At 40.7% G+C, this 23,705-nt stretch overlaps 1 protein-coding gene across 1 annotated transcript; it reads right to left on the bottom strand.

The window, feature by feature from the left end:
* Positions 1-413: 413 nt before the first annotated feature.
* On the bottom strand, positions 414-23,550 carry EXD1 (exonuclease 3'-5' domain containing 1). The gene is made up of 14 exons (XM_010580206.1): positions 23,424-23,550; positions 22,776-22,895; positions 21,759-21,810; positions 20,109-20,236; positions 18,204-18,271; positions 16,853-16,939; positions 15,641-15,745; positions 15,435-15,515; positions 11,182-11,325; positions 8,164-8,355; positions 5,988-6,038; positions 5,483-5,514; positions 3,812-3,989; positions 414-965 (listed from the first exon to the last, which is right to left on the bottom strand). Exons 1-14 carry the CDS (start codon positions 23,548-23,550, stop codon positions 633-635), a joined length of 1,698 nt encoding a protein of 565 aa, XP_010578508.1. The 3' UTR covers positions 414-632.
* Positions 23,551-23,705: the final 155 nt, after the last annotated feature.

Here is a 23,705-nt window from a genome sequence, read left to right as displayed (position 1 = left end):
AACTTTCATCAGGAAGCTTCTTTTCTCAGTTAGCCTAAAATAACTCTGACTTGGCAGAAAAGTCCTTTTTATCTGTACACCTCTCTGCTGTTTTTGCCAGCGCAGCGATTCATTAGGGTGTGATCTTTTTCACTCTCCTATGAAAGACTGTTGTATAGCTATGCCAAGAGACTTATCCATATATAAACCAAGCCCACATGGGTTGACCAAAAGGTTTTTAAGTTTTTCCAAGCAAACCCTTTCTAATCTCAATGAAAAGGCATCTTATAAGCTCCCCTGTTTACATATCTGGATTGAATGAGAGTTTTACATACCTGCAACAGGTAACAAAAGAACCAATACAGTTTAAGACACTGGTCTGGTAACAACGCAAGAAAAACAAAAGTCACTGTTCTGAAATCAAAAATAGCTCTTGAAAAAAAATGGATCTCAAACATAGATCTCGAGAAGAACAGTCAGACAAAGAAGGAATTTCCTTCAAAAGAAAGCCCATCATTCTCTCCATTCAGCAATGGGTTTACCTGTCATTGTAAAGAAAGGAGCTTTTGTTTGACACTTCTGCATGGGGAATAGCCCCTTTTTTCATTTGCATGTCTTCAAATACCCAGTCTAAGCTCATCAAGTCACCTGTATCAGAAATTAGATTCGTGCAGACAGCTTGAGGTCAGTTTAAGGTTCTTCCACAGATTTACCACTTCATTTTGATTTTCAAGCTTTTCTTGACAAAGTACATCCTGATTGTAGAAGGATGTAATTTGAGACACAGCTTTATTTGTGGGAAAGCGATCCCCATCATCTCTGTAGTTGCCATCCTTCTGTGGATCGTTTCCCTCTTTTAATTCCATGGCTGGTCTGATCAAAAGACCATCCTCATTCATTATGTAGTCTTTTATTGCTTTCTCCCTTCGTAGCTTCTGGATGTCTGCCAGCTGACGCAGGTCCTCTGGCAGCTCCATGCAAATGGGCTGATAAGGAAAAAAGAAAAGAAACAGAAAAGAAATCAGATCAATACATATGCATATGCATGCTCTACTTTTGTTAGTACCAGGTAAGAGCTCCCTCTGTAATTAGCCAACGGAACAGAACAATCGTCTCTCATTAGTTCTGTGGAATGTATCGACTACCTGCTTACACAAACAATACTTCAGCGGAAAAAAGTCCCCCCATGCTCCTTCTTTTAAAGGCAACCCAAAGGGAAAAATATTAGACTTGCATTTATTGTTTACTCCTTTATTATGAAGATCTTCAAGATGTAATACTTCACATACGGGTTTTAGATGTCTCCTGAGAAACCTTTTGCACTATGAAGTTGTTGTAAACCCCCTAAAGAGGCATAACCAGTTCACGTTTGCTTGTAGGAGCTGCTGCAAAGGCAGCTTTCCCAGCTTTTCATTTAAAACCATGGTATTCTATCCTACGGTAAAGAAAAACCTTATGTAGAAAAAGCCAACATAGTTAACAAATCAATGAAACAGCTGCTTAGGAAGTACGGGAAAGGAGATACACTCCTTGATTTGGTCCTGAGAACTGCATGGGACATTGTTGAAAATACTACATTCAAGGATCTGCTTCTTAACGAGGACTGCAATGCTCACCATCTTTCTAGGAACAACAAAAAAATCCATGGTTGCGTTCAGCTGTAGAAAGGGGAATTGCACAAATAAGGAAGCTTGATAAAAAGTAGTAAGAGGCAGACAAGCAAATTTAGTCCTAGCAGGTAGCATGGACACAACTTCAAGACAACATACAAGCAGTATAGAGTAAACATTACCTAACAGCAAAAGATCACAGAAAGAGTGAAAGGAAATTGGCAGGACTACAGGTTAGGGGAGTGGAGACAATGAAGTAAGCATCCTTCAGGAAAGCAAAGCCACATCTAAGTGAAGAAAACAGTAAGGATGAAGTTACAGAAAAAACGAAGGGCAGGCCAGAATAATTTTATTAATATTTAACAAAAATATAACAGAACTATTAAAAAATTTTCTGTAAACATCAGAGGAGCACAAAATGTCAACCATGCTGCAGGGCTAAGTGATGATCAGAATATAGAAGCGGCATGGTAAAACCCACATTTTTTTCTCTTCTACATTCAGAATGAAAAAAAGTGCAGATTCCCGTATCAAAAACATTCATTATGTACCCAGAATCTGTTTCAGGTTGTCCCATAAATACTTAATACCAATACTTGAAATACAAACAGCAAGGTGGATTTCACCCCAAATTCCTGAACAGTGGAAAATGAAAAAGCTGAACTAGCAACTATAGTATCTTGCTTAAAACCTGCCTTGACACCCAGGGATTGGAAGATGGTAAACGTTTACAGGTTCCAGGTAGGATACAGGAGGCAACATGCTGGCAAGTCAGATGTCTGTGTGAGCATACCAGTAGAAACACTACGAACAGAATGAGTGGATATACAGATGTGATGCACTGGAAAAGAGTTACCAGAGCATTTGTAAAGGGAAGCCATGCCTCACAAACCTATGTCTAGAAGTTTGCACAGATCCAGAGGAAGGCTAAATAATTCAGACAGGATTAAAGAAAAAAAGCAGAGCAAGCACTTACTTGAAACACCCCACCTTCAGTTCTGTTTAACCAGAATAATGTACATCCAGCTTCCTGACTGCTACAGTATCCTACAGTGACAGGTAATCCACACCCTAAACCATTTAAAGCTAAGTTGCATGAAAATTCAGGCTATATGTTCATAAAGATTAATATGCATTGCGTGTAGTCCCAACTCACCTGCCAATTAGGAAAACTTCTGGTTTGGGCATGCAATTATATTTAGACAGAGAACAGAGCTTCTGCCATCACGTGTCATGAATGTGTTATCTGGTATTATATACTGCACTGCACCCTACCTACTGCAGCTTTACCTTAAGTGAATAGGGAAATCAACTCTGCTGCACAGGGATGTGCAACTCCCCTATGGTACCAGAGCTCTCCTTGTGAACTGTCACCACTTAAAGAAGAAAACACTGCACTTCTAGGAGAACATTTGTTTCTTTACAGTGATGGGTTCCCAGGCTGCATTGCTTCTTTGAATTTTAAGTCCTAAACATCAGAATGCAGCTGCATTTCCAAGTACCTAACAACACACTATATGAATCTACAAGGAGAGTTAGAGATTTAGCACATAGAGCAACTTTACTAGCTCTTTTCTAGTGACAGACCAGGCATAGAAACCCATTTTACTTGATGTCTGCATCCACAAGAACAATTACTCCTGGTAGACAGTTATTGCTGAAAAAGCAGGAAACTGCAGAGACCTTCAGGGTGGGAAGTTTGCGTTGAGTTCTCCCCCTCAGCGGTAAGGAAGATTATCAATTTGAGAAGATGCTGAAGATGGAAGTTGAGGGTTTTGATAATGAAGTGCTGGGGATCAGAGGTTACTGTTTTGCATCTGGTTTGTGTGTAAAAAGTCAGTTGCTTAAGAGGGAGTGTCCACTCCCTCCTAAGGGAGTAGTTGAGAAGACTCAACTACTACTTGCAGGTGATGACACAAGAAACCACAGAAAGTGTCAACATACATTTCCCAAACTGTCAGGATCAATGAGATGCCTTTCCTTTTATTTCCTTTTTTTTTTTCTTCTTTTTTTTCTCCATTTTCTTCTTCATTCTCTTCTCCCAGTACTACATCAGCAAGGGTATTGCATTATCATTTTTGGCTGCTGTGGATCACTGGCAATACTTTACTGTTGCTAGCAACTGCTAGGATGCATGACACCCATCTTTTCTGCAACTCTTTCCTGAAGGAAGCTCTAATCCATGAAGTTGCATCCTGCCACCTTGACAGCATGTCTCCCACCTGGCATACCGGCTCATGGGCCAGCTCCTCAGTACATCTTCTGTTAACCTGCAAAACAACTATCAAATGACAAAAGAGTGTGTTTGGCTCTCCAGAAGCAAGGTTGAAGTCTTGCTGGAAGGGCTGCCCACTGGCTGACCATAAGGACTCTGTTTCTTTGCTATTTCCAGCAAAACATCTGAAAGATCAAGGGGAAGAAAAGATGGCTGAAACCTCAGGTGAAACCAGGACTACCGCCAGTGACTGCTGCAATTGCTCACGAGAATTATGACATCCAAGTCAAAGACTCAAACGCACTATTTGCATGAAATACATATATGCTACTTGCTCTGCTCTTACTAGTTTATTGCCTTCACAGCAATAAACTGTCATTAATCTCCATTTCTACCCGCTTATCCATGGCCTCTGTTCCCATCACATTATTTATGAAAACTTGTCTTAAGTAAAGGGAAAGTACAAGCTTCTGTCAAAATAAGCTGGAACAAAACAAAACCCCCATCGGTTATGCATGTTCAAGAAACAAGGCAAAATTAGACACAGGTACATGCAATTATACATGTCTGAAATCAAGCACTCCTGAATACGTTGAAGGCCGCAAGGATGATCTGACCCTTGTAGGAGCTGTGCATTTAGCCAGAAAGTGATTCTTGTATTCTGCCACTAATGGGGGCCTGTTAGAGCATGCAGAAACTTCTCACTGAGGAACAAGGGATGCATGTGGAAAACTGACTGCAGAGACCAGGCATACAGAGCCCAAGGAAGGATAGTGACAATTACATTCATCAGTCTTATTCACACTTGTTTTTCCTCAACTGTCAGTGGAGGCAGTGATTCATAAGGGCAAGTGAACAGGCTTGGCTTTTAATCCATGATTATGCATATTCACTTTTCCTTGCTGCTGTTTCCAAGAGGAGAAAAAACAGGGTCTGGTCCAGATCTGCTCCTAGAGGCTGAACCCCCTGATTCAATAAGAGAAGGAGAGAGTAGGTAACTGCCCCAATAGTCATTATTCAACATTATTGGTCATTACTCAGCATTATTCAATTCACAGGCAACCTCAGACTGGAAAGCCAAAGCATTTTTTTCACCAAGTATATCCCGATACTGTTATTACACACAAAAGCTGTTGGCATTACGAACTTCTGGATATGGCAGTGACCCAGGAAAGATGAGGAGGGTGCTACCCATGCTAGTCCAAGCTCAAGTTCAATGTTGTAAACCCTGATCCAGGAGCTGAGATTCAACGTGTGACAGGTGGAGATTGGAAAGAATGTGGCTACGTATTCCATTCATCTTCAGTACTTCATTTTTAATGAAGTCTCACGATTGAAACTGTGTCTGTATACTTGTTTTGCAAGTATAGCTTACATGGGAGTGTCATAAGTTTGGGGGAATGGGAGAAGGAAAAAAAAAAAATTCTTCTGTGTGACATGATGTCACTCAGTAAGATCAGAAGGAACAAGAGCAGGCCAGGGAAGCATGGCTCTGTTCATTGCTCTAGTCAGGTACGACATACTCAAACACCTTTGTAGCCCAGAGACACAACAGAAGGCATTTCTACATAACTAACTTTCCCTTTGTCAAAAGGCTGAAGACCTGGTGGTTCTGTTCACAGAGCACAATCCAAGAACTAAAACAGGACAGAGAAGGGCCTAGAAGAGGCTTCCTTACCTGGAGTGATGGAAGTTAGTTTCCAGATCAGATCATCTTCTCCAAGTGCCTATAAATCAAAGAGGCCATGGTAACTTGGAGACTCTCTTGCCTAGTGGCTTTCACTCCCACAACTTTCAGGTAAAGTCTTGATGTACCACAGATGGTTCCTGCTCACTCAGGAATTATGTCCACCTTCCAATTTAGAAGCTGAAGTAGTGCAAGATATCTTTATGTCCCTGGAGCATTTATTGCCTTTGGCTTTGCTGCAGTCCTGCTTCAGCAACAGAGGCCTCTCTTCCAGTTCTCCAGCATGGAGAGAGCATAGTAGGTAACATATTTCAGATTTCCAAAATGTTTCCCTAGCATGGGTATTTACTTCAGAATCCAAGGAGATCATTACTTCTGCTGAAGTAGTGTTGGAACTGCACCAGATCATGCGTGGAGAACGCAGTCATCAAGCATAGGGACTACAGTGTTGCTGTTGTCGGAGACCAGCTCCAAGGTGAAGTCAAGTTCATTGTACCAGACTGCTGTTCAACAAGGGTCCAAAGTGGAGCATGAGTGTAAATTGTAACTGGTCAGTGTAAAAAGTAAAATAGTCCAATAAAAGCATTTTCCAGGTAAGTTTCAACTGTAGCTCCACAAAGTGCACAGATGGCATAACACAGACCTTAATGATGGATAAGCTTTACTTCTAAGTATCTATGAAAAGGCACTAGAATAAATGTGGGGGGGGGTGGGGAGGGTGTAGGTGTCTTGACTATTACTTCATTCTGAGAATCAGATTTGAATAAAGGCTTTTTGATTCAGGGAATTAATACAGACTCAGCCAGAAAACCTAGAAGTTGCATTAAGACAACTTTTTTTTCTTCTTTTTCTTTTTTTTTTTCCCTTAAAACAGATTTAGCTGAACTCATCAACTTGCAAAGGATTCCCTTAATGTTAACTTTGTTTACTTACTCAGTGAAGAAACTGAATTAACAGACCAGATTTAACTAAACCAAACTCCGTATTTGGAGTTTAAATATGTATTGCAAGCAGATTTTAACTAAAGTAGAAGCAACTTTCATTTGTGTTTCTTCTTGCAAGATGTAGAAACAACAGAAAATGATTAACAGTGAAATGATGGTGAAAATGGCTACTTTTACTAGCCATAGGACAAGATTTCTAAAGCAACTGCAGGAAGTATGATTATCAGATGTGATATTAAATAAATCTTCAAAATGCCATTTGAAATGCTCAGGATCAGGTTAAGTCCTTTGCTAATCTTATGGAATAAATGGATTTACAAAAGGATTGGCTTCAGCAACCTGAGTACCACTTTAAAAAAATTCTACAAACAAATAGCCCAACGCAAAACAGCATTTATACTCTTTTCACTTTAACAGACTGTTCTTTTCCCTTGTGTAATGCCTACTTTTGCATGCATTTCACATTGGAAATTCAGATGTCAAGCTCATTTTTTTCTGTGAACTATGAACAACCTTCTTTTTTTGGCAGCTCTCCTCTAAAAAGAAAAGGTTTTCAGATATGACCTCTTCTCTTCCATCTGTGAAGCAACTATGACCTCTTGTGGTTATCTAAACTAATCTCCTCCTAAATCCTCAATAATGGGATTTACTGCTCTGAGCTCTTAAGTAATTCCCAAAGGATTCAAGTGTGCACTTGATTGCTTTGTTAAACCAGGGCAAAGAAAAAGACAATTTCTCCCAATAAGATAGACCTGCATTCTCTTTTCCTAATAAATATTTCAAGACATTTACAACTGCAAAAATGAGGCGGTAACAGGATTTAATCATGTTAGTTCAGGAATGGAGATGTCTAACTATTCATTTTTCACCCAAATTTAATACCTGCAACATCTTACATTGAGAAGATAGGAAAAGACCACACCAATACCACTGCTTGTTTGGTTTGCATGGACCTCTTGTTTCCTTAACCAAAAATCTCATTCCCCCCACCCCCTACCCCCGCTTTAAAAATTAACAAGCAATTACAGAAGTGTCCACCATACAAGAGCCACTCCAAGGTATCTGGGCATGCAATACTACTGGTTCTATGTAACCAAATGTAACCAAAGAGGAACAGTGTTACTTGACCTATTTTTTTTTTTTTTTTAAGATAACACAGGTGAGAATAAATTAGGATGACAAGAGAACTCAGAGATGCTTTTACAGAAATAAAAATCTTTGGCCAGCAAGCAACAACATTACTCAGAAACAGCCAGTATATGCAAAATAGCAGTAAAGATGACAGAATAGGGGAAAAATAGAACAAGATTTAGGGACTAAATGCTCTTACCCAAACAAAGCAACTCTGGCAGCTCCAGGTACCAACACTCCACAACTGCCTGTCCCTCTTCATGCCCTTGCACATACACAGCCTCTAGTGAGCCCAGAGGTTCTCAGTCTCAGATGAGAGTGAACAGATGGCACATGTGCCTGTGCCTTAACACCTGCAGCTCATCATCCACAATACTAACTTGAGGTGGATCTGTGCTAATACACTGACATGAAATGCAGCCAGGTAGATGAAGACACCATCACTTCTGCTGCTGCACACAGAACACAAAGTATGTGGCATAAAGTAGGGTGTACAGTTGCAGAAAAGGAAGCTGCTATAGCTAAGTCCTCCGGAGTTTATCCATTAGAGCCCTAGATCAAATCACTAACCACAGAAACAAGCAAAGATATTCCTACCTTTGTGCTCCCAAGGTGATCTCCAGACCCAGTCCGATAAGCATTTAAATAACCACATACTACAGTTGTTAGGTCAGACATCAAGTTATCCATTAGAGATGAGTGGAGCAGCAGAAGGTACATAGCCTTCAGAGCAAGTGCTTTAAGCAGAGGAGCTGGAAAAGGTCTCAAGAACCATATGTCAGGATTCTCCTGTGTATCCCAATGCAAATAAAAACAGTTATTTAAGTAGCAAAAATGATAACAAGCTTTTTATCACATTCTTCTGCAGTTTACAACCTATCTCCCAATGCTGATCTCTATTTTCAGTGCTACTGAATGCTTGCAGCTTCTAAGGCCATCTGTGTACAAGCCTGTGGATGTTAGAGAAGAGTGAATTTGGGAGGAGGGATTGCTTCTTCAAAAAAAACCCAAACAAAACAAAAACCAACACACACCTATTCCAGCATTTAATGCTAGGTTCTCTCTCACCCATCTCTGAAACTAGGTTGGATTCCTAAGAGCTGAGCTGAAAGATCTAAAGGGAAAAAAACCCCTCCCATCAAGGGAGGTGGGGAAGCAGCTGGGGATAGTAACATCTTCAGCCGTCACAACTGGAACCAGAAGAAGATGAAAATAAGCCCCAGTTAAGCTGCATGACCACAATATCCTGAGCAAAACTGTCACTATAGAGTGGCTTACACTGGTATACTTACTACCTACATATTATACAGTCATTTTCCACTTTTAGTCTTCAGACCAATAGGAGGATTTGGTCTGGTAAACAAGGAAGGCATGTTGTCATTTGGCTTAGATTTACCATACAGAATTCTCTAAATTGAAATTTTGAGAGACACTATTAGAATTCCAAAACTTGTATAAAAATAAAGCTGTATTCAAATTAGAGGTTTCACTGAGTAGCTATTATAGCAATATCAAATAACATTTAATCCACGTTTTCAAGAAAGACTTTAAGTCTATGAACAGGCAGTAAAAAAAACATTCAGATTTACTCAGGAAGTTACAAGACCAGTATGAAGGAAGAAAAAATGCTCTGGCAGGAAAGAGATTGTTCCTATCCAGTCAAGAAATCCTGCCTATATAGTCAGGTCTCATTAGGTATCTAGTTCCCATATTTAATAGCTTCTTTGGAAGTCTCCCCCCCTAAAAAAAACCAGCAAGGTCAGGTAATTAAAAACCCAGCAAAATGATGCCACAACTGGCACTAGCATATTTATATACTATTTGTTTAACTATTTTGATACCCTTCTATGATAAAGTCACTCGCCTAGTGGATGAAGGGAAGGCAGTGGGTGTAGTTTTTCTGGATTTTAGTAAGGCTTTTGATACTGTCCCTCACAGCATCTTTCTGGACAAGTGGTCCAACTGTGTGATGAATGGGTTCACGGTGTGCTGGGTGAACAACTGGCTGAAAGGCAGAGCTCAAAGTGCTGTAGTGAATGGGACTACACCTGGCTGGTGACCGGTCACCAGTGGTGTTCCTCAGGGTTCAATTCTAGGGCCAGTTCTGTTCAATATATTTATCAGCGCTCTGGATGCAGGAGTTCAATGCACCATTAGCAAGTTTGCTGATGATGCCAAACTAGGAGGTGCTATTGACTCTCTTGAGAGACAAGAAGCCTTGCAGAGGGATCTAGATAGATTGGACCATTGAGCTATGATTAATGGGATGAAATTTAACAAGTTGAAACACTGGATTCTGCACCTAGGATGGAGGAACACCGAGCACAAATATAAATTAGGAGAGGAATGGCTAGACAGCAGCCCTGCAGAAAGGGATCTGGGTGTGCTGGTTGACAGCAGGCTCAACAGGAGTGAGCAGTGTGCCCCGGCAGCCCAGAGGGCAAACCCCATCCTGGGATGCATCAAACATGGCATAACCAGCTGGTCAAAAGAGGTGATTATCCTGCTGTATTCAGTGTTGGTGCAGCCTCACCTTGAGTACTGTGTGCAGTTCTGGGCCCCACAACTTAAGAAGGATGTGAAGGACCTTGAATGCATCCAGAGGAGGGCAATAAAGCTGGTGAAAGGGCTGGAAGGCATGTCTTATGAGGAGCGGCTGAGGACTTTAGGTTTGTCTAGTTTGGAGGAAAGGAGGCTGAGGGGCAACCTTATTGCTCTTTACAGCTTCCTGAGGACGCGAAGTGGAGAGGGAGGTGCTGATCTCTTCTCCCTGGTATCCAGTGACAGGACATGTGGGAATGGTTCAAAGCTGCACCAGGGGAGGTTTAGACTGGACATTAGGAAGCATTTCTCTACTGAGAGGGCGGTCAAACACTGGAACAGGCTTCCTAGAGAGGTGGTCAATGCCCCAAGCCTGTCAGTGTTTAAGGGGCATTTGGACAATGCCCTTAATAACATGCTTTAACTTGGTCAGCCCTGAATTGGTCAGGCAGTTGGACTAGATGATCTTTGTAGGTCCCTTCCAACTGAAATAGTCTATTCTATTTATCAAGCTTACGTTCCCCAGATCTTAGGAGCTCCTGGCCTATTAATTTTTCCCTTGCTTGTCCCCATCTGAAAGATTAACAAAAGTAAGGACAATAGAGAATAATGATTTGGCAAATGCCGCTGAACTGCACAAGTGAGAAAAAAATCACTACTCTAATTTTTTCATTCTAATAGTGCTGGCAATAAAAGTTTCCTCTTTCCCTATTTGACTCAGGATTCATTTTAATGAACTTGTTCTGTTGGAACTAGGTTTCAGAATTAGTCAAATATATTAAGATATCCGGAACATTTTTTACCCGAGTTATATATATATCATCTATTGTACAAGCTTTGTGGTTCTTCAGAACCTCAATTTCAAATAAGCTATTAGGAAATACCAGCATAAGCACTGATGCCAACTAGAGCTTGCATCTGTCTCCCAAGTCAGTGTTACAAAATGTCCTTAACGACAGCAATTTGACCACTGTATAGCGCCATGCTCTTAAAAAAACTGACAGCAACATCTCAAGATGGGCAAAGCACAGCTCGCAATTGAATCTTTGGAAGGTGCCTCACTGAATCACTCACTGAAGCCATCTGCTGCCTGCACTTCATGATGGCGTCCCATTTGGAAGGTATCTTCAAGTGCTGCATCAAACACTCCTGTAACGTGCAGACACGATCCGGAAAGAAGCCACCTGTTGCCATGGAGAACTGCAGAGCATCAGCAACCTGTGATAGAAGGGATCAATATGCCGTGACCAGCGTTTGTTAACCCAAGGCAAAGAATGTGGAGGTTTGACAGTGGGGATGCATATTAGAAGTAAAGTATGCTGCAAACAAATTAATCCTCGTTTTGATTGCGTACAGTTGCAGAGCTAGTAATCTGACTCCTTAAAGCTGTTAAGTCACATAAAAGGTTAAATTAAGTTTTAATAATGACTTAAATAAGTTATATGTTGCATTAGTCTAAGGCTCCTTCTAGCCCAGTACTCTTGCCTCCAGACAGCAGGTGGTTAGGAGCAATATCAGAAGAGAGTAAACATACAGTGCTACTTCCCCAGGATACTTATGGTTTTGCCTTTTATCTAAAACCTGAAATAGTGATGCAATGTAAGGAAAACATGATGCAAGAATATATAAGTTGTCAAAAACCTTTTGCCTAAAACCTTATTTTGCCAGTAAGACTTGTCTTTGACAGCATACAGAGCCAGAAAGGAAGCAAACAACAGCCTCCAGCAGCAACTGCATGGCATGGTGTTTGCTTGTTTTTCATCCTGGTTTCATCCTGGTTTCATCCCTTTTACCCTTTTGCAGTAAGAGCAGGAACAGCCCTGAGTCTTGTCCCTAACCAGAGAACACAAAGATGAGTGGGACTATTGCAACAGGTGCAGAGAGAAGACAACAGAAAAGGGAAGCCTGGAAGAGAGTCCACTCACCAGGGCAATGGAGAGGAAAAAATAAAAAGCCTGCATCCACACTCAAAATCTGAGACTGAGCTATCTGTCATTACAACAACCTATCCTTCAGACTTCCTCTGCTACTCAAAAGCCCAGATTCCCACTCTGGTCCCCTGAAATCCCCACTGACCTCTCACAGCCCTTTTCTCGTTACTACTCTCTCCTAAGAAACCTTGAGCCAGCACTCAATACAAGCATCCACAATCCAACCAACAAAACCATGAGCTTACAGGCCAGCCCAGTTTTACTGCAAAGGTTACAGCTAAAGCCACTGTTTGTACTGTTCCACCATATACTGCCCATGTGCTACCTAGATCAGACCACATAGTAGTTGGCAGCACCAGCTCAGCCCCTGCAATAGTGACTGCAGACTGACCTCTTCTGGCCTCTTATAGTAAGGGTAAATTCCAAGACCAAACCCCCATTCCTAACTTGCCTATAAAGTCTTTGGGGGGAAAAAAAAATATCTCTTCCTGTCCAATAGCAAAGGCAAACAAGCTGGTATGATTTATTAGTAACTAAAACTGCCTCTAAGGCATCAGCTAAATAGTTAACTGCTACCTTCTCTGGGAGAGAAGCCATGTATTGGCTAAGCCTACCAGAAGAAAGTGCTAAGCCAATCCATTTACTGAATTTTCAAGGAATAAAAGATTGTATAAAGGTATTATGAAGAAAATGCAAAACATTAGAGCACCACAAGTAGAACAAGCCATCTTGGACTAAGGAGGGGAATGTCCAACCTCCTGCGCTCTGTGGTAGGACAAGGAATCTAGGACTGCCTATATTTCTGCTAAGATGACTATATTGGTACAGTTCGAAGAAGTCTACAACGACCAGCTGAAAACTGGCAGGAAATATACCTAGAGAAAGGAACTGCAACAATTCAAACTGATGAGTTCACTGAAGAGAAGAAAATGGAGAAGATCCAGGTAAAGCTAACCTTCACTGGATTATAAGTACAAATCACCAGGTGACAAGGAAGTTTCCATCACTTATTACTCAACAGTCTTTTGTATTGTACTTCTGACCACTAAAGCCTTCTCTGGCTTTTCTCTCTCAGTGGCCAAATGCAGATGAAGAGGAACCTCAGGAAAGACCTTCTCAAGCAATCAGTTACTTTTACTCAAAGTCAAAACAAAGATGATGTTCAAATCTATGGAAATATATTCCATTCTTCTAGATGGTTAGAGAGAGAGTTTCTAGTAAAAAAATTCAATGCTTTCCAAACAAGGAGAGAAAAGACTTAATATTTAAACAAAAATGAAAGCATCTTTGTGATCAATATTCATAAAAAGTCTAATCTGAATGAACAAGGTTATAGAATAAACTTGCCCACAATGAAAACAATTTTTTTAACTTTCACTGTGAAAAATCTTTGTCCAAAGTCATTGCATGCTAATGGCTTGGATTCAAGGGCAGAAAAACTACAGCATCCTAAAGAGTAGTGTATGTGAATTGATCTGTGGAATCAGACACCAGCTGTGACTTCTTCACTTGTACATTTTATGATTAAAACTTGCATGGACCTCTGTCTTATGGAAAGTCTCAAGCTGTCAAATTTTCTTTATTCTTTCAGCACATACCTCTAGGAAGAATTGTATTATTTCTTTTGGTAGTACACAGATACACAACCAACAACATTTTACAATAGGCAGGGATTTCAAAGTGTGAGAATGCTCTAGCCTCATGATGCAACATAGAAGTGTCCCAGAAGGCAATGTTAGGGATGTAAGCACTGACAACAGTCAGTTGCCTGCTCACTGTGCAGCTTTTTAGGCTGCTATAGCCCAACAGGGACACCCCTCTGCCGTCACCAAGGCAGTCAAATGTGAAATAGCAGTATCAGACTTCCACAAACATTATCACTGAAAGACTTCCAGGTGATGCTTAAGTACTATAAGAACATCAATGAGAAAGACATTGAAAATCAGAAACCTTTCACTGCCATCCTCTACATGTTGTGTTAATCATATTAAGTTAGTTATTGCAAGGAATAAACAGTTGCAGCAACTGGCCAAAACCTGGGATAAATAACACTTTTCAAATTATGCAGGTGGGATCCCATCTAAAGCAGAGTTCTTCATTCCATTGCTGTGTTTTTTAAGCAGTCTCACTTATGCACACAGCCTGTTCCAATTGTAGCAACACTGGGAAGCTGTCTCTAAGAAGTGCTTCACAAAAAGTATCTATGAGAGTTTGCTCAGAGGTATCTCCCAGTTATTTGCTCCAGCAGTACACAGTAGAAGACAAGACAGCTTAATTCCACAATATCAGGTACCCTGCAGGGTAGCCAAAACCAGACTACTTCACTAGCTTGCTTACATTAGAAGTAGGATTCAGGCCAATGAATCAGAGTAATTGAACCTAAGCCTAGAGATCTATCAGTGCAAGAAAAGCATGCGTGTCAGCTCATACCAAGACAACAGAACAATGAGTGCAACTCCATGTACTTTAGACCTTAGGGTGGATAGTTCTCATTAGTTACTTCCACTGTAGTAGTTACATGTTCTAGACAGTACAGTTGGGAGCACTGGTGGGAATTTTCATCCCGACCTTTTTGTTGCAGTCAAGACTTAACACTGACTGATATTTGACCTGTAATGGAATGACATAATCTTTAGGGACAAAAGGCCAAACTAAGATAAGAAAGGGACCGAGAGAAACCTCTGCTGTATATAGCTTACTACATAGACCAGGGTTTGAAGAGTTACTATAGGCAGTCATATCTATGACATGAAAAGTCAGTATATATGCAAGGACAAGTCACACATAACTATGTGTAACATATCCATGTCCATTATGAAAGATCATAGCCATTATTTTATTTTCTTCTCTCTCAAAAGGCTCTAATTCTCCTCTTAGTCACACAAGATTAACTACCACAACTATCAGGGCCAGCACCAGCTAAAACAGATTTTTGTGGTAACCTGGCCTGTTCTCTCACTTCCACCGCTGCTTTTATTAGCAGGTGCTTCCCAGTGCAAGATACCTGTAGTGTGAATCTGTTTCTACACTTGTGAAAGGGGCAGAAAGTATAACAAAGAATATAAAGCACAAGCCAGCCTAGCTCCTGTTTAAGTCACAGTGGCCTCACGCTGCGCCAAGTTTAATCAAGTTAATGCATCTTTAAAAAAACACATTAAACTTGCTGCTAATATTAGACATTAACTACCTTCTAAAATAGGTCTACACAAGACTCTAAATAACACTATCAGCCTTGTCTGCTAGTTCTTTTTAGCTAGAACAAAACCACTACATTTACATGGTTCAACAACTGTCACATTCTAGCAATGTTAAACCTTCTCTTAGAGAATGCCCTGAACAAGGCTGAAGTTTCTCTTGTTGAAACATTTGTTCCCAACCAGAATATCTGAAGGGTACCTGTGTATCAAAGACATTGAAGAGAAGGACACCGTACTGGTGAAACAGGCAGTCTGAGATCCAGCGGCAGTCATGCATGACCTGAAGCAAGAAAGAATTGTCAGACAAATACATGTCCAACTGCAACTTTTTTGGTGCAGATAGATCATTATATATGTATATGACCTCTGCGACCACAAATGTCCTCACACACCCTGTACCCTTACCTTCAAGATGTTTTCATCTTCCAGCACCATTCGTAATCCATTTTTGAAAGCTTGAGGTCCCAGAAGGAAGATATCAAATAGAAAAATATGGCTCTTTGTTGCCATCTACAACAAATTCAGTTGCAGTGAAAATGAGTGAGGGACAGAAGAACAAAGGATTGGAAAGTAGGAGAGAATGCACTGTTACCCACAAGCCATAAACTCCTATGTACAGGCTTAGGTTGGGCACAGCAGATTTAGTTTCCTTAACAAAAATTCATAAACAAGTCTTGTTTTTTCCAGAGATGCTCAGAGACTCTCACAATAATTAGAAAGAACGACCCAGTAGTCTACTACACTCAGTTAAATACAGCATTTTGAGACATAGCAAGAGCAAACCCTATGCACAGTACTTAAAATAAATTCCTACACCTATTATAGCGACATTTTTAAAGAACCACTTCCAACAAAATTCTTGTGCCCATGACATTCCTTTCATTGTCAAAGACCACTACCAAAGAAATAAAGGACATCATTTTCCATCCTAGCATTTCAAACAGGATATAAAATTTAGGTTTTGCCTGTGTTCAAATTCATAATGGTTTAACAAAAGCTGTTATTTGAAAGCAATTTAGCCATACCAAAGCAGACATTTTGTGGACACTTACTTCTGCATAAACGAGTTAAGTTTGAAGCATGAACTCCCACACAAGTTTTTGCTTTGGATAAACACACTCACTTTTAAACCTATTTAAAAATAAACTAAGACAATTTTATGCTAACATATTAAGCTATTCTCCTTTCTGTCCCTTCCTTTTCAGATGCTGATACTATGACAGCTAATGAAGACACTGTATCATCTTTAGATGGATTTTACTCCTTCAATTATATTGTCATTGTGATTAGGTCTTGCAGTTTTTCAATAAGTAACAGCTGTACTAGTGTAGTACCTCTATCTGTATACAAGTATATAAAGATGGCAAGCCAAATATGTTACATTGTTAGATACAAATGTATAAATTACATACAAGTTTAGTAATTATTATATTGCCTTATAATGACATAATTTCTTCCGTAACAGGTCTTTTACGAAGTACCTGATCTGTCTTGAAGAATATCATATCCCTTACCAAAACAGTAATGTGAGTAAGTCTTAAACACAGGCTAATCCCCAAATGTTTCTCAGTTATGCCTCTGTTTAGTGGCATATTTTGGGAAATACCTGCCTCTTACCTCAAGCCATGAGAGTTTTCCGTGACGACACAAATTAACACCGTCTCCTGCTACACTGACAACACACTGCTGTTTTAGGTGCAGCACCTAATGAAAAAAAAATAGGGATAAAATAAATAGTGTCAGAGAACGATAGGCAGAAGGACAAATAGTAAAACCGTGATTTTTCTGGTCATGATTCATATTTAAAAAGATAAATACAGATCAAAACCCACAATGAATCTCAGATATATAGTGATCCAAGAGAAACCGACACAGTATCAGTCCAGTTACAGACAGACAGCTGGAAATTCCACAACTAGAAACATCAATGATAGGTTTAGCAGAGATTATGGATAACTAAAGAATATAGACTCCCCTGATCTCCTCCCAAGAAATTGTCCTAAGTAGGTTATAGGAACTTCTTTAAGATCACATAAAGAAGGTGTTCCTTTCAGATGAAAAGGAGAACTCATTTTCTAAGGTATAAAAGAAAAACCTGTTACTCTCAAAGACACAAAAAGTTTTCAGACAATTAAGATAAAGCAACCTGTAATGCACATGTAACACAAGAGTAGAAGGCATAAACAGAAATAAAAAAGCCAGCTGCTTTTTCAAGCAACAGTTAGATTACTCTGTAAGCAGGGAAATCTCCTCCTGTGGGGGAAGAGCTTCCTCCTCTGTATGTGCAATAGATGTACCATAATAAGAGCCCAAATCCCAACAGATGTTACTGCAAGACAAAATGGCATGGAGAACCTACAGTATTGCTGGTCTAATTCAGGATCTAAAAAACGCTATTAAATTTAATAATAAATCTACCATTGGCTGCAAGTTCTGAAACAAAGCCTTTCTATCAAGTCTGCTTATGTTATTATATGTGATTTAAGAGAAGAAGGTCCAGGCATGTCTGAGTTCCAAAGACCTACAAAACAACATGATCAATTCCCTCTCCAAATGCCAACAAATCCTCATGTTGTTCCCTTCCTAAACAAAATAATTGTTCACTAAATAGTGATACTGGTCTTTCACCTCAGATACTGGTGATACAGAGTCTGAAAACAGCAACCAACACACACTGATACAGATTCACATCTACCCACTACAAACTCGCATATATTGCACTCTCTCCCTGCATATATGCACACTTCAAATATACTTTGATGCCACCAGACATACCATTTCTACTTGACTTAAAGAAGCCAGTTACTACCTATCACTCAAATTTCACTGCAGTCTGCAAAAGTGATTTCCAGTATAAGATGTCACGAAGCAGTGCTCACAATCCTGCCGCTTAACGGATCTACTGACAATTAGAATGAACAGGCTTAGAAGTCACATACACTGCATAAGAGCTTTCATTCGTACTTACTGCTGAGCCAAATTTCTGCTGAAAAGAATCAACAACTGTGTACTCCACATTCTCTTCTTCCTTCTCCTCTAAAAGAAAGACAGGAAAAAAAAAATCATTAGATGCTTCCTCTGCTTGAATGAACTTTTGTCATGGTTTAACTCCAGCTGGCAACTAAGCACCACACAGCCACTCACTCACTTCCCTCACAGTGGGATGGGGGAGAGAATCAGAAGGGTAAAAGTGAGAAAACTCGTGGGCTGACATAAAAGCAGTGTAATAGGTAAAGCAAAAGCTTTATGCACACACAAGCAAAGCAAAACAAGGAATTCATTCACCACTTCCCATTGGCAGGCAGGTGTTGAGCCATCTCCAGGAAAGCAGGGCTCCATCACACCTAACGGTTACTTGGGAAGACAAAACGCCATCACTCCGAACATCCCCTTGCCTTCCTTCTTCTTCCCTCAGCTTTATATGCTGAGCATGACGTCATATGGTCTGGAATATCCCTTTAGTCAGTTGGGGTCAGCTGTCCCAGCTGTGTCCCTTCCCAACTTCTTGTGCACCCCTAGCCTGCTTGCTGGTGGGGTGGGGTGAGAAGCAGAAAAGGCCTTGACACTGTGTAAGCACTGCTCAGCAGTAATGAAAGCATCCCTGTGTTATCTACACTGTTTTCACCATAAATCCAAAACATAGCCCCGGAGCAGCTACTGTGAAGAAAATTAACTCTATCCCAGTGAAAACCAGCACAACTTTGCACAAGGTATATATTTTAGTTGTATAATCACTCTACTTTTCTGGTTTAGCTGTTCGGTTCTTCCCCCTCTACTTCCTGAACATACCCAAACAGATTACTGAACTGTCTGACTGATTCAGATGTGTACAGTTTAGGGCAGGACCCAAAATTCTGTTTTTTTCACAGAAAAACTGGCTGTTTAAAAGTGAGTTGCAAAATTACTTTTTGTCACTATGATGCATAAAGGAAACAAAAAAAAAAGCACCCTAATGCCCAGGCTTGTCCAGGGAAGGAAAAAGATTGTGACAAAACTAACAGACAGTGACACCACAGAACATGGACAGCTGACTGATCAAAGGGGCAAAGAGAATTTAAGCCAGATTTTAATATTTTTTAACACCTGCTTAACAACATCCAATGAACAGGTACAGAAGGGTTCTCTTAAAGATTCTCCCTTCTCTTTAGGTAAGATGTAAATGTTAATAATATGCATCCATGACAACACAAGGACAATCCTCTAAACTCTAAAATAGCAGTCAATTGAAAGATCATAAGAACAAATTTTTAAAGGGTCTCCCAGATCATATCAAGCCTTGCTCATTTGCTTCCCCACTAAGTAGGTAAACGCAGCTAACCTTCCTTTAGCCTATACAGCTCTTGCACTCTTGTCACAGCTCTATGAGAACAGAACGAGCTGATCACATTTTGGATCTGTACCTGCATATGTGTATAGAGCAAGAACTGCACAACCAAATCAATGCAAGCATGTGATAGGCAGCACAGAACCAAAGAGCAACAGTCTTATTGAGCTTTGAGTTATCTATCATGCCACATACATTTCAGGAACGATTATAAGATTAAAACAATTACCAGAGAGGAATGCTCACTGGCTGAAGCACTTCAGTTTCTCCAAAAGATCAGTTGTGCTGCTCAGCCACTTTTACAGTTGATGAGAGCTACAGGATAAACATTCTGGAAAGCAGATGAGTTTCCTTCTGATACTGTTAACATATCTGCAGGCAAAGAGCATATTTGCAGATAATGTGCTCTGTACCTATCTTTCTGTGACCATTGTTCCTTCAGAACACATCCTGTTTTGATACAGGCAAATCAAGAGATCATAGCCTCTCGGAAAGATGTTGTCTGACAAAGACAAACTAACTACATTGCTTGACTAATATCCACATTACCTGAGAGGGAGTATTTTAAGCTATTTGAGGCTCTGAGCTGGCTCTCTTGGGAAATGCAAGAAGTCCATGGGCCACAACCTGCTGGTCCTGTGTCCGCTTGTTTGTTCCCTTCAACAGCTGAAGTGCACCTGCATAAGCAAGGCAACCGTACACAGCACAGAAGTCAAAACATTACACATTCTACCAGCACGGACATTTTAATAAAGAAAATTATTTCATCCAATGCCATCTACCTGTGTCCAGACAATGAACTGCTGCATGTGAAGCAACTTCCTAATCCAATGTGCATGGTTCTTAAAGAAGATCTTGAAGCTACCCAACACAAAGCTTATTTTGCACAAAAGGACCTTTATTTCAGATAAAATTTCATACTTATTCTTAAAGTGAAAGGTGAAAGCAGAACCTGAACACATTTACTGCAAAGGTCAGCAACAGTTTCAAGGGAAGAAAGAGCTCAAAGTACAAAGAATGAAGTACCTGACCTGAGCCCAAGAACAGATATTTAAATTGCATGGTAAGCCTTTACACTGAATCAATAATATTTGATCCATTAGTTAGTTACTGTAATTAGAGGGTGATTTTACAAGTTCCCCAATACATAAACCAGTTATATCTACTGAAACTTTACTGTAATCAAACAGAAGTTATTAAATCATATAAAAGGACCAGAAAAAAAAAATAGAGTTAGTAAACATTCACCTGACTGAAAGATGTCACATATAAGATGCTTAATTTCTATGACAGGACAGTCTGTCAAGAATACTTCACTGGAAAATATGACTTACTAATATAAATTTCCTTATATTGACATAAGAACATCCCATTATGATTATAGAGCTCCAATCACGTGCATCTCTATTTCAATAGAATAAAACATAAAAACCCCTTTCTGATCAGCCTTGAGATGTAGCTGAAGAATCTTGTATCTAAAATTGTATTTAAAGGATTAACACAGGGATCTGCTACCGAGGTGAGCATACTCAAGTATGTGTTAACATAGGCTTACTCAACAGGGAGAAAGAAGACAAGACAGCAACAAGCAAGAAGACTGCTGCTAATCACAATTTTATGTGTTTTTTAACTATATTTTATGGACTACTCGGTAGACAGCACTTCATTCTACTTAAGAGAAAGAATAAACTATTCAAATGTGGTCTTCTGACGAGACTCAAAGCAAAGCCATCTAGGAGCATGGGTCTGCACGAGTTTGAAATGTATTTTTTACCAGCTTCCCAAAGTCACATTTATGTATGTTTTGAGAGCATCTGTATAAACCTAACCTTCCCTGTGCAATTGTCCTGCAACTGTTCCACCACAGAAGAAATGCTCATAGAAATCCTCCCTGAAACCACAAGCCGATCAGAAAACAAACCAAGCAAATTCTTCTACCTAGGAACGCTAGTGGGAAGAAAAAAAAAAAAAAAAGCAAAAAGCAAGAGAGAGAAATTGTAAGCAATAGCTTGGAAGAACCTTTTACACGGTGAAAGTCTTCCACTCACTGCCTTGTTCACCCCCTTAGAGCAGAGAAATACAAACTTGGCACAGCTGAGTCTGAACATCAGTATTATACTAAATATAAGTGGTGGCTCCCTTAGCAAGCGCATCCCACCCCTTCTCCTACCGTGAAAGGAAGGAAACTTTTCAACGTACTCAGAGAGCATTGCTGTTCCCTTCCCTGAATCTGGTTCATCCAGCAATTCCACTGCAATAGAAAAACAATTTATACTCTAGTGCTGACAAGCAACTTTTTGACACTTGTTATCTCCCAAAAAAAGGAGATACTAACCAATCTTAACCACCGTAGGACACAGCCATACATATAAAAAAAGAAATTTAACTCAAAGTACAGTTTAAATAATTTTAAATTCACTCTGATGTACAAATCTATATAAAATAACTTACATTGGTAGCCTAGATAAGGTGTATTTCAGAACTCCAGCATTTAAACAAGACTAACGACTTAGCATCCCACCAAAACAAAAGTCAGTATTGAACTACAACTAATTACAGACTATTAAATATACAGTAAAGTAGGTATAAGGAAAAAGGTAGAATGGAGTCAGTTAATCACTTGATAAGTCTAAATAGCTGCCTTCTAGCTATTTCCTCCTCAGCACTTTGCTCCTTGTCCCCAAGCAAAGCAGATGCCAAGAGAAATGCACAGGACCTTTATACACTAGAAATGTTTTTCTTAAATAATCCCATATTCTTATCACTACTGAATCACAGAAAGTGGCTCAGATAAACAGACCATTTAATAGAGATGCTTTTGCCTGTGTGAGTAAAAGCAAAACCAAGTTAACTAGAACTTCAAGCAATTTAACTTCCCAGCAGACTGCATTAATGAAAGTCTTGCACGTATATGAACATACACAAATGAATGTAACTTGCCTTCAGGGGGCATGCTTATCTCAACTGATTACCTTTGGAGTGGTTACTTTCATTAGTGGTCTTATTGGACTTTATTCATTATTTAACTAATAAGCTTTCATGCAGTACAGTCACAAGACCCTCACAAAGTGGGGAATTATTATTATTTCATTGATAGATAATTGGGGAACAAAAGTTGTGTGATTTATACAAAATTCTAAATCCTACTGATTTTAGAAGATGTGCAACTGAAGAATTCAGCAGAGGGAGCAAAAAATAGGATTTAAAATGCTGAACTAAAAGTGGGCATGATCCCTGTGCCCCAAACTGCAGCAAGAAAAGCCTCACCATTGACTATTTCATGGCCAAAAAACATCTTTACTCCTGGAGTGCTTCTGCCAGTTTCCAAGTTCTTCACTGAAATGAGGGAGGGGAAGAAAATACAGACATATATCAAGCTCTAGTGTTTGGGGTAAAAGCTTATCATCTGCAGAACAAAGCAAGACCATAGGACCAGGCAGTACTAGTAACTAGGAAAAAAAATTAAAAAATCAGCCAATGGGTTATTTTAAGTGACAGCTCTTTTCCTCTACAGAAGAGGGTTTCCATAAGACGACCGTGCACCGAGTAGGACAGAACTCAGGGCTGCTACACCTACGCAGTCTCACAGCTGAGAGCACAGGCAGGTGCTCTAGCTCCTACTTTACGTTTTATTCGTCCCAGGGCCCGTTTTGCCCCCCGGAAAGCACCCGCGGGCACGCTCGGCGTCTCAGCCTTCCCACGCCAGCGGTGACGAAGCGTCCACCGCCGAGCCAGGCGCCCGTCCGCCAGCTCCCTTCCCTCAGCGACCGGGCTCACGGCGCCGGGCCGGCCCGCGCCCCTCCCGCTCCCCCTCACAAGCTGAGGCGGCGCGGCGCGGCCCTGCCCGCCGCCGCCGCCCCCGACCTGTCCGCAGGAGGAGGCTCCGGTCGGGGTTGACGTGCTGCAGCACCCCCTGGAAGACGCCACATTTTAAGGTGATTTTAACGGTCCTCCCCACAATGGCACCGAAGCGCTCGCTGCTGAGGGCCATACGGCTGCCCGGGGCGGCGGGAACGGGGCCCCCCCAGCGAGACACCTGCGGCACGCAGCAAGGGAGGGGCTGCGGCGGGACGCCGAGGCCCCGCCCACGCCCCGGGGGCGGGGCCATCGGAGCCCCCACCCAATCCCGGAAGGGCAACCTACCGA

This window comes from Haliaeetus leucocephalus, unplaced genomic scaffold, assembly GCF_000737465.1.
Source record: "Haliaeetus leucocephalus isolate CR32 unplaced genomic scaffold, Haliaeetus_leucocephalus-4.0 Scaffold696, whole genome shotgun sequence".
NCBI classification, from domain to species: Eukaryota; Metazoa; Chordata; class Aves; order Accipitriformes; family Accipitridae; genus Haliaeetus; species Haliaeetus leucocephalus.
The sequence above is the reverse complement of the archived record's forward strand: the minus strand, read 5'-3'. Positions and strand labels throughout refer to the sequence as shown.